This window comes from Camelina sativa, chromosome 11, assembly GCF_000633955.1.
Source record: "Camelina sativa cultivar DH55 chromosome 11, Cs, whole genome shotgun sequence".
Taxonomy (NCBI): Eukaryota; Viridiplantae; Streptophyta; class Magnoliopsida; order Brassicales; family Brassicaceae; genus Camelina; species Camelina sativa.
Genome location: NC_025695.1, coordinates 9,458,567 through 9,469,704, shown reverse-complemented (window position 1 = coordinate 9,469,704; position 11,138 = coordinate 9,458,567). Strand labels below are relative to the sequence as shown.

At 37.9% G+C, this 11,138-nt stretch overlaps 3 protein-coding genes and 1 non-coding gene across 5 annotated transcripts in view; 3 read left to right on the top strand and 1 right to left on the bottom strand.

Annotated features, from left to right (window-relative positions):
- LOC104722597 (protein NLP7-like) overlaps window positions 1–4,002 on the top strand; it is a 5,418-nt gene extending 1,416 nt beyond the window's left edge. The window contains exons 3-7 of the mRNA XM_010440795.2: window positions 90–482; window positions 912–959; window positions 1,044–1,935; window positions 2,026–2,261; window positions 2,911–4,002. Coding sequence (XP_010439097.1) covers window positions 90–482; window positions 912–959; window positions 1,044–1,935; window positions 2,026–2,261; window positions 2,911–3,711 — 2,370 coding nt within the window. The 3' untranslated portion in view covers window positions 3,712–4,002. The remainder of the gene's footprint in view (window positions 1–89; window positions 483–911; window positions 960–1,043; window positions 1,936–2,025; window positions 2,262–2,910) is intronic.
- Window positions 4,278–4,348, bottom strand: TRNAG-CCC. Its single transcript has one exon. It is a non-coding gene; the product is annotated as a tRNA-Gly (tRNA).
- Window positions 4,442–4,940, top strand: LOC104722596. Its single transcript, XM_010440794.1, has one exon. It carries the CDS (start codon window positions 4,548–4,550, stop codon window positions 4,785–4,787), a length of 240 nt encoding a protein of 79 aa, XP_010439096.1. The 5' UTR covers window positions 4,442–4,547; the 3' UTR covers window positions 4,788–4,940.
- Window positions 5,828–9,063, top strand: LOC104722595 (trehalase-like). 2 transcript variants are annotated; one of them, XM_010440793.2, is made up of 12 exons: window positions 5,828–6,118; window positions 6,215–6,809; window positions 6,962–7,081; window positions 7,156–7,271; window positions 7,359–7,459; window positions 7,552–7,661; window positions 7,740–7,812; window positions 7,899–8,060; window positions 8,149–8,236; window positions 8,320–8,419; window positions 8,515–8,728; window positions 8,846–9,063. In XM_010440793.2, exons 1-12 carry the CDS (start codon window positions 6,097–6,099, stop codon window positions 8,927–8,929), a joined length of 1,785 nt encoding a protein of 594 aa, XP_010439095.1. In that variant the 5' UTR covers window positions 5,828–6,096; the 3' UTR covers window positions 8,930–9,063. The 2 variants fall into 2 exon arrangements, with proteins under 2 accessions (XP_010439095.1, XP_010439094.1); XM_010440792.2 differs by having other exon boundaries at window positions 5,831–6,809.

The window sequence follows — 11,138 nt, the reverse complement described above, 5'->3', positions numbered from 1 at the left end:
ACGCAGACAACTACTGTGTGATCAAAGAGAGGATGACTCAGGCGCTTCGATACTTCAAAGACTCTACCGAACAACACGTTTTGGCTCAGGTCTGGGCTCCTGTGAGAAAGAATGGTCGTGATTTGCTGACGACTTTGGGTCAACCTTTTGTTCTTAATCCTAACGGTAATGGGCTTAATCAATACAGGATGATCTCTCTCACATATATGTTTTCTGTCGATAGTGAAAGTGACATTGAGCTCGGACTCCCTGGTCGAGTTTTCCGTCAGAAATTGCCTGAATGGACTCCTAATGTTCAGTACTACTCCAGCAAAGAATTCTCCCGGCTCGACCATGCCTTGCACTACAACGTGCGTGGTACACTGGCCCTGCCTGTCTTCAATCCTTCGGGTCAGTCCTGCATAGGTGTTGTCGAACTTATAATGACCTCTGAGAAGATACACTATGCACCCGAAGTGGACAAAGTTTGCAAAGCCCTTGAGGTTTGTCTCTCTTTCCTCACTACTACACATACTCCACCCTTCCTACGTTTATCCTTTATCTGAATTGATTCCTAGAACTTGGTGTGGATGGATGAGAGTATTGAGTTGCAAGTCTTGCCTTGCTAGCTGCTAGTTGTATTGAGGAATAACCGTTGGTAAAAAAATTCTGCACATCATTTGACCTACCATTTTGAAGCTCTTTCGCTCCAAAGCATGGTTTATTCTTTGATAATAACAACAAATTCATATCATTATCTTGCTAGCTTCTAATTTAAGTTATAGCGTCTTTAATATCTCTCATTATGTTGTATCCAAATTAATAGTTCTTTGTTTTTGTGATTTGCTACAGCTTTTAAGTATTTGTTTTCGTACTGAGCACTATATTTCTAATTCCTTATTAATGATAACGAGCTTTGGTAATTTTGTCAGGCGGTAAATCTGAAAAGCTCGGAAATACTTGATCACCAAACCACTCAGGTTAGCTACATTATCATTTTGGGGATTACCATTTTCCATTTAAGCACTGGTTCTCACTGTTTTGAGTGAACTTGGTATTCACAGATATGCAATGAGAGTCGCCAAAACGCCCTTGCTGAGATTCTGGAAGTGCTGACAGTTGTATGTGAGACCCATAACTTGCCTCTGGCTCAGACTTGGGTTCCATGCCAGCACGGGAGCGTTCTTGCGAATGGTGGCGGTCTAAAGAAAAACTGCACCAGCTTTGACGGTAGCTGCATGGGCCAAATCTGCATGTCTACAACTGACATGGCCTGCTATGTCGTGGATGCTCATGTATGGGGTTTTAGAGATGCCTGTCTTGAACACCATCTCCAGAAAGGACAGGGAGTCGCTGGACGAGCTTTTCTCAATGGTGGGTCGTGTTTCTGCAGAGACATCACCAAGTTCTGCAAAACGCAGTACCCACTGGTCCATTATGCGCTCATGTTCAAGTTAACCACTTGTTTTGCAATCTCTCTCCAGAGCTCTTACACGGGCGACGACAGTTACATTCTTGAATTCTTCCTTCCTTCGAGTATAACAGACGACGAAGAGCAAGATTCGCTGTTGGGTTCTATTTTGGTGACAATGAAAGAACACTTTCAGAGTCTTCGGGTTGCATCTGGGGTTGACTTTGGTGAAGACGATGACAAATTGTCTTTCGAGATCATCCAAGCATTACCGGACAAGAAGATCCATTCAAAAATAGAATCAATTCGAGTTCCCTTTTCTGGTTCTAAGTCAAACGCGACAGAGACACGATTGATTCCTCAGCCTACGGTTCAGTCTTCTGATCCAGTAAAAGAGAATATCAACGTGGCCACTGTTAATGGTGTGGTTAAGGAGAAGAAGAAAACAGAGAAAAAACGTGGAAAGACTGAGAAAACGATCAGTCTGGATGTACTTCAGCAGTATTTCACCGGAAGTCTCAAAGACGCTGCTAAGAGTCTTGGAGGTAATTTATATCTATGAACTGCTTTCATGTTTTGGTTATTGTTACTGGCTAAATATATTTCAACTGAACTCTATATTGTTCTTTTCTCAGTTTGCCCGACGACAATGAAGCGAATCTGCAGACAACACGGAATCTCGCGGTGGCCATCTAGGAAGATCAAGAAAGTGAATCGTTCAATCACAAAACTGAAACGAGTCATTGAATCTGTTCAAGGCACTGATGGAGGCCTCGACCTGACTTCCATGGCCGTTAGTTCCATCCCTTGGACACATGGTCAAACATCAGCACAGCCACTAAATTCACCTAGTGGCTCCAAACCGCCCGAGGTACCAAACACCAACAATTCACCTAACCACTGGTCAAGTGATCACAGTCCCCAAGAGCCAAATGGTTCTCCCGAGTTACCAAGCAACGGTCACAAGCGGTCACGAACGGTGGATGAGAGCGCTGGGACCCCGACCTCTCACGGCTCATGTGACGGAAACCAATTAGATGAAGCTAAAGTCCCGAACCAAGATCCGCTATTCACGGTTGGTGAATCACCGGGGCTCTTTTTTCCACCTTATTCTAGAGATCATGATGTATCCGCAGCATCATTTTCAATGCCAAACAGGCTTCTTGGTTCTATAGACCATTTCCGAGGAATGCTCATCGAAGACACTGGAAGTTCTAAAGATCTGAGAAATCTCTGCTCCACTACAGCATTCGACGATAAATTTCCAGACTCAAACTGGATGAACAATGATAATAATAGCAACAACAATGNGCAGACAACACGGAATCTCGCGGTGGCCATCAAGGAAGATCAAGAAAGTGAATCGTTCAATCACAAAACTGAAACGAGTCATTGAATCTGTTCAAGGCACTGATGGAGGCCTCGACCTGACTTCCATGGCCGTTAGTTCCATCCCTTGGACACATGGTCAAACATCAGCACAGCCACTAAATTCACCTAGTGGCTCCAAACCGCCCGAGGTACCAAACACCAACAATTCACCTAACCACTGGTCAAGTGATCACAGTCCCCAAGAGCCAAATGGTTCTCCCGAGTTACCAAGCAACGGTCACAAGCGGTCACGAACGGTGGATGAGAGCGCTGGGACCCCGACCTCTCACGGCTCATGTGACGGAAACCAATTAGATGAAGCTAAAGTCCCGAACCAAGATCCGCTATTCACGGTTGGTGAATCACCGGGGCTCTTTTTTCCACCTTATTCTAGAGATCATGATGTATCCGCAGCATCATTTTCAATGCCAAACAGGCTTCTTGGTTCTATAGACCATTTCCGAGGAATGCTCATCGAAGACACTGGAAGTTCTAAAGATCTGAGAAATCTCTGCTCCACTACAGCATTCGACGATAAATTTCCAGACTCAAACTGGATGAACAATGATAATAATAGCAACAACAATGTATACGCTCCCCCAAAGGAAGAGGCCATTGCAAATGTTACACGCGAACCATCAGGCTTGGAAACGAGAACGGTAACAATCAAAGCAAGCTACAAAGAAGACATTATACGGTTCAGGATATCCTCGGGTTCGGGTATAATGGAATTGAAGGATGAAGTGGCGAAGAGGCTGAAACTTGATGCAGGTACATTCGATATCAAGTATCTCGATGATGATAACGAATGGGTTTTGATTGCTTGTGATGCTGATCTTCAAGAATGTCTCGAGATCCCTAGATCCTCCCGCACTAATATTGTAAGGCTCTTAGTTCATGATGTAACGACAAATCTCGGGAGCTCCTGTGAGAGCACCGGAGAATTGTGACCCGAGGTAATTCATTCCAACTCTTTTTGTAAATAAATTTTTTGAAATTTTTTTTACTGTTTAGGGTTTGTTTTTATTGTTCTTGGGTTTCGGTTGAGACAGAAGCAAGAATTTGTTTGGGGGATTAAGGTGTAAAAAAAACATTTGTTTGTAACTTTGTAACTGTAAGAAGGAGAGTGTGAGGTTAGAAGTAAATCTTAGTTGTAAACTAACTCCATAATGAGTTTTTTTTGCTTCTTCAAATTTAAAACAAGAATCAAAGACAAGGCTTGTTAAAGAAAAGCCGAAATTTTGCATGTGTTGAAATGAAAGGTTTCTATTTTTTCTTTTTTTTTTTGACAAACAAATGAAAGGTTTCTAATGACTAAAAATTATGCCATCTGATGCGATGTACTAACTAAAAATAGTTTTAAGGAAAATACACTATTGTCTCAAAATTATAAGGATAATAAAATATTGGTCACAATGATCAAAAGAATCCCAAAAACCATAATATTGGTCACAACTCACAACATTAACTTCAAAAACAATCCTACCAAAAAAAAACTTCAAAAAGTCAAAAAGAATGCGCATCCAGGGAATCGAACCCTGGTCAGTACCGTGGGAGGGTACTATGATACCACTACACCAGATGCGCTGTTTTGTTCATCGTTCATCTTCACAACTATTTATTATAAATACATTATCCACCTCATCAAATACTTTTCTGCATTTTCAAAAATCAAAATCGTCAACACAAAATTTTCTTCTCTCTTCCTCTCTAAAACGAATCGACGAATTTGACCCCTTCCACGATCTTGGTCGTCTTCTGAAACCCTGATCGGATTCAGGAAGCTATGGATAAAAGCATCAGCATCACCTCCAACGTTAGCACGACGACTTCTATAGAGAAGATCGATCACGCTGCGAGCTGGATCAGCGCCACCGTCATCTCCGCTTTCTTTTCCTCTCTTGAAAGCTGTGCATGCGTCAATCTCTCCACCTCTCATGATGATGATGAAGACGACGACAACGACGAGGCTCACCACCGTCCTCTTGCCCTCTCCGCCGCTCCTCATCAACACGACATCGTCTAATTCTGTTTTTTTTTTAACCTCTGGTAAAAATAACAATTTACTCCTCTCGCGATTGGTATGAATTTGTAATTTCTTGATTTTTAATACAATGTCTAAAGTGTGTAATGCTATTGATGCCTGAATGAGAATTTGATTAACTGCGTGTTTGAATCATTAGATATGTTTTGATCATTTTGTATTTACAATGCATCACCATTTTTATTATTTTGGTTTAATGTGAAGAACAATGCATCATTTGTTTGAAGTGTTCTTGTGATTAATTTCTTGATTTAAATTTCATTTCTGGTCTTTTCTATAACAAACCAAAACGTATCATGTTTCATTAGTTCCATGCAACCGATAAAATGTGATTATTGGTTACGTCTCTATGGCCTTTTTGGTTGGTGAAGAAGACTTCAACGTTTGAGAACAAACGTCGTGTTTAATTGAAACTACCCCCATTTGTTTCCTTAGCTTTTAATTCCGTTGTTTCCTCCATACAGAGAATCTGTTGTTTAAACGTCTTTGTCATGTAAATGTAATAATAGGACCAAATGATATGAGGATCTCATTATTATCTCTTTCTCTTCGATCACATCTTGGATTTATGCTTTGGGTGCGTATCATTTTCGTTTTAGTGTTTATGAACAAAAATAATTAACTCACTTGCTTTTATATTAACAAGAATATATATTTTAGTTTTTAACAATGTTCATTACACAACAAAAGTAGCACGCATTCACATTCTCCAAGTTTCATCATTTGTTTTATTATTATTAAGAAAAAAGTTTCTAGTATTTGTGTACGGGTTTAGGCATGTCTCCTCTCATTAAGCTCTCTCTCTATCTTTGTCTTAATTATTAAACCCACTAACCACTTTTGTGATAGAGATTTTTAGTACCCCCTCTGAAGCGTGTCACTTTATCCCCGTGATTACTTCTTAAAAAGCTAGTTTTTAATTTTTGATACTTTATTAAAGTTGGGGCTTCTATTTTGAGAAAATCTTGTTTTCTGATAAGTTCGTAACGAAATCGACCTCTTTGGAAACTTGATCTTCATCTTTTTTGGCCATGTTGGAAGCTTGATCTCTTTTCTTTGGTGAAGTTGGAAACTTGATCTTTTATAAGAAAGAAAGAAAGGTACACCAATTCCCAAAGTAAGAAAGTAAAAAAATCTAAAATCGTTCTCATCTTGAGACAACCAATAAGAATGATGCATCCGAGTCAGCCAAAGGGTTTAATAGTAGTCTACATTCCCCAATTATATTCATACTCGTTTCTTTTTGGTATGCGATATTCTAAGAAGAAGAACCCTAGTCAAACTCCTACATATGGCAATGAAATCACTCAAACGTAACGCTAATCCAATCATTTCCATACACATACATAAACCCTTCTTATCATTATCTTCTCTTTGCAATTACTTATCCTCTTTTCCTTCCTTCATAGATCTTAAACGACAAGGGTTCACTCTGTTCTTCCTCCTACTCTGTTTCTCTTTGACAACTTCTTCCATGGTGGAATCACACACAGACTCGGACTCAGGTCCTGTAGTCCAAACAACCCCACTCGTCACTTTCCTCCAGCACGTGCAGCTCACGGCATTTCGTTCCTACCCTAAAAAACAAAGCGCTGATCCCAAATCCTACATCGATCTATCTCTCAAACGCCCCTACACTCTCTCCAGCATTGAATCAGCCTTTGAAGATCTCACGAGCGAGTCACTTGACATGTCAGTGCCGGTGGAGAAGCTTGAAAGGTTTGTTAAACAATACTTTGACGGCGCAGGGGAGGATATGTTGCACCACGAACCAGTGGATTTCGTCTCAGATCCCTCCGGGTTCCTCTCCAACGTGGAGAACGAAAAAGTCAGAGACTGGGCGCGTGAGGTACACGGTCTCTGGAGAAACCTCAGCTGCAGAGTCTCTGACTCAGTTAGGGAGTCTCCTGGCCGGTACACGCTTCTACCGTTGCCGGAACCGGTTATCATTCCCGGTTCGAGATTTAGAGAAGTGTATAACTGGGATTCTTACTGGGTCATCAAGTCAGTGTTTCCAACTTTCAAAATCACAAATCTAATGCTTTTTGTTTTTTTTCATATATCATTGATTCCTCTCCTTTTCACATTACGTGTTGACTACGAAACAAAGAGCTCACGTGTCACCGTCTTGTAACATGTGCTTTTTGCACGTGCAGAGGGCTTATGACGAGTCAAATGTTCACTACGGCCAAAGGATTAGTGACGAATCTGATGTCACTCGTGGAGACTTATGGTTACGCTTTGAACGGCGCTAGAGCTTATTACACTAACAGAAGGTAACAAAAATTCTTGTCTTTATTTGCCTATAACGAATAAAATTTAAATATTATGTTTATATTGCTGTTACAAGCCAACCACCTCTATTGAGCTCAATGGTCTATGAGATTTATAATGTAACCAAAGATGAAGAACTTGTGAGGAAAGCTATCCCTGTGCTTCTCAAAGAGTACGAGTTTTGGAACTCAGGTTAGTTAAGTAGTTAGATGGTTAGATGTACAATAGCTTAGTTAGTTCTTAGATTTTTAATTTTTGGTTATGTTATCTTCTTTGTAGGAAAACATAAAGTGGTGATTCGAGACGCTAGTGGTTATGATCACGTTTTAAGCCGTTATTATGCTATGTGGAATATGCCACGGCCTGAATCCTCTGTTTTCGTATGTTTCTTGTTTCTTTGCAAACAGTTATTCTGATTTTTGATTGTGAGAAAAAACTGTTGAGTCTCTCTCCCTATGTGTAATAACCACAGGATGAAGAATCCGCTTCAGGGTTCTCGACTTTATTAGAGAAACAACGGTTCCATCGAGATATAGCCACAGCTGCTGAATCAGGATGTGATTTCACCACGCGATGGATGAGGTTCAATTACTTAACAAACTGATTAAGATTAGTTGATGTTTCTACTTTTGCTTACTCTCAAAATAATAATGCATGCAGGGATCCTCCTCATTTCACAACAATGGCTACAACATCAGTTGTACCTGTTGATCTCAACGTCTTTCTTCTTAAGGTCTCCACTTTTCTTGACTCCTAATTCTCTTTGATAACGTTTCTTGTACTTTTGGTAAGCATTGTATGTGATCTTTTTAACCGTAGATGGAACTCGATATAGCATTCTTGATGGAGATTTCCGGGGATAAAAACGGGTCAGACCGTTTTGTAGAAGCGTCAAAAGCGAGGGAGAAAGCGTTTGAAACTGTGTTTTGGAACGAGAAAGCAGGACAGTGGCTAGATTACTGGCTTTCCTCCAATGGTGATGTAAGTTACATAACTCTTCAATTACAATTTCTAATTAATTGTATATTGTTGATGAGAAAGCATTTGAGAGCGTGTTGTGTGTCTTCAGGAGACTGAGACATGGAAAGCTGAGAACCAGAACACCAATGTTTTTGCATCTAACTTTGCTCCAATATGGATTAATTCCTTCAATTCAGGTAAACTTATCTCTACTTGTCTATACATGCACACATTTGTATATTGTATATGAACATAACGTTTTATCTTGTGTAACATGTAGATGAAAAACTGGTCAAGAAAGTTGTGAAAGCTCTTGAGAACTCAGGGCTCATAGCTCCCGCTGGAATCCTCTCATCTTTGACAGATTCTGGACAACAATGGTAAGTGAAACATGTGATTTTAAGTTCCACTTGAATCTTTATATCTACTTGATAAACCCTTATCTTGTATCTTACTATTTGGTTTCATTGAACAGGGATTATCCGAATGGATGGGCACCACAACAAGAAATGATCGTTACAGGGCTAGCGAGATCGAGTTCAAAGGAAGCAAAAGAGATGGCAGAGGAGATTGCAAGGAGATGGATCAGAAGCAACTATCTTGTTTACAAAAAAAGTGGGACTATCCATGAAAAGCTCAAGGTTACAGAGCTTGGTGAATATGGTGGTGGAGGAGAATATAAGCCACAGGTAAAATAAACAAAAAACATTCTTCTTCAATTTTCTTTTCATTTAGGTAGATATATGAATTGAGGGAAGAGTTTTTAATAATGTTTTGACTTTAATTTATGTTCCAAAAATTTGCAGACGGGATTTGGATGGTCCAACGGGGTTATATTAGCATTCCTGGAGGAGTTTGGATGGCCCTCTCACCTCAGCATTGAACCCTAGATTAAATACTTTCTATTAAACCTTATATCTAAAGGAATTAACCACTTTATTTTAAAATAAAACGTTGTGATACTGGTAAATCTAAATGTAGTTTCTTTTGTTGTGGATCATATGTCAGACTGTGTGTATATAGAGTTCCAAATGTTTTATGATGCAAAATATATGAACCAATTAGTAGAAATAATTAAACATATAACGGTACACGAAAACACTGGTGGATTCAGTTGGTTAACACGTGTGAATAATGACAAAAGCCTAATTTTAATTACTCAATATTTTGAATAAAATTAACACTTTCATAATCTCTTCTCTGCCTAAACCACTTGATAGATTCTTTATATGATGGACAAACTAACTTCACTTTTCGTGTCCTCCTTGAAAACTAAATTCATAAGGATATCAAATTTCTTTTCTCCAATATCAAGAGTTAATATTCAAAATAAAAACCCTATACCAAAAAAAACTTTTATGTAGTATATATATTAAATGGAAGAGATTTGCCTAAATAGACTTACAGAGACGTGAAAACCAACAAGCCAATGTAATCGAAATATAAAACCTTATTGTCAAATTTCTTACTCAATAAATCAAATTCAAATGGCTTTCTACGAAAAAAAATGTAATTATATTTTAGAAAAAATGAAAAGGAAAGACTAAAGGGGGAAATTCCCCCGGGGAATATAACAGAAAAGCATAACGAATATTATTGAAAATTTGTTTAGCTTACACTCATAAGTATATTGTTTTCTGACTTTAACTCATAATTTGGTGCAAGGGAGGGCCGAGCAAAAGAGTGGCAATCATTGAAGAAGTTGTCCTCTTCTTTTTATTTTTAAACACCTTTTAAATTGTTTTTTTTAATAATTCATCCCAGTTTGATCCCATCTAAGCATTTGCAATTTTGCATTGTATAATTCCACAGGTTGATCCATATTATACAAAAAGACTGAATTTATAATACTTGTATTTTTGTTTAAAGGATTTTTCTAATGTTCGGCTTTGATGTCACTTTTAACGGCGGTAATTCCTTGTAGTTGTAGCTAGGTTGAAAAGTGGTTAAATTTTTTGTATAACAAACTAGTTGTTACTCTGTCGATCCAAAGGTGTAAAAGAGAAAAAAAAGTAGTTGTTACTCCCGCAGAAGAAATAAAAGATTCAGTGATTTATCAACGTTATTGGTTGAACATCACATGATATAAAATTTGTAAAAGAACATAATAGTAAAGATTGATCAAAGTAATTTGAAGTCTCCAACATTTCACCGCGGCATGCTAAGCTGCAGTTAGGACCAAGACAAATAATAGGCTTGTGCCCAGCGAAAGGCATGTCCACGTACTAATAAAGTAATAAGCTAAAGAAATTCACATTCAATTATGACTAAAAACTATGGAATCTAACACTTATTTGGTGTTATTTGAGTTGTTGGTTTGAGTGGGAGCTGAATTATTCATAGAAGCTACTTAAATAAGTGATTAATGACTAATGAGTGATCAAAAGTTGCTTATTAGTCAAATATAGTTGGCATAAAAATATTTATATATTTATGATTTTTGTTTAATCAGTACTAGTTTAATTCAGTTTAAGTTGCAAAAGTTTTGTATAAGTTGGAAAAAGGTGATCATAAACAGAATCTCCGTTTGGATGAATCAGATTGTACCAAACGAATCATACTAGAAAAATTGCAGCTTGTTTAAATTATAAGAACACCTTTTTATTATAAAAATAACACTTATCTGTTAATTATCTAGGATAGTAGTACGTTCAGATTTGTGTTGGCATTACTTGTGACTAATTTTATAACTACTGAAGAAAGTTAGTAGTCCCCTTCCAATAACCAACTAATATGCATTGGAGAAATTATTCAAGCATCAATATGATAAAATTCTCGCTTATTTATTATTTCTCATCATGATACTAGGTTGAAGGTAGCTTTATCAATAAGTTTGTACTAACAACGTTATTTTAAAACTGTTAATCTACTAACTTATTGATGAACCAGAGTAGAGCACTTTGTGTTCTATTTAATTTATATTTTTTTTTGACAAGTTATATTTTTTCTTTATAGTTTATGATGTTAGTTGTGATTAAAAACATATGTGTATCGATTTTTAGTTTATTAAGAGGTATTAAGAGGTATAATTGTTTAAAAACGTGATTTGAGTTCTTTTGAAAAATAGTCGGTTGTTGACAAAAAAAAAAAAAAAAAAAA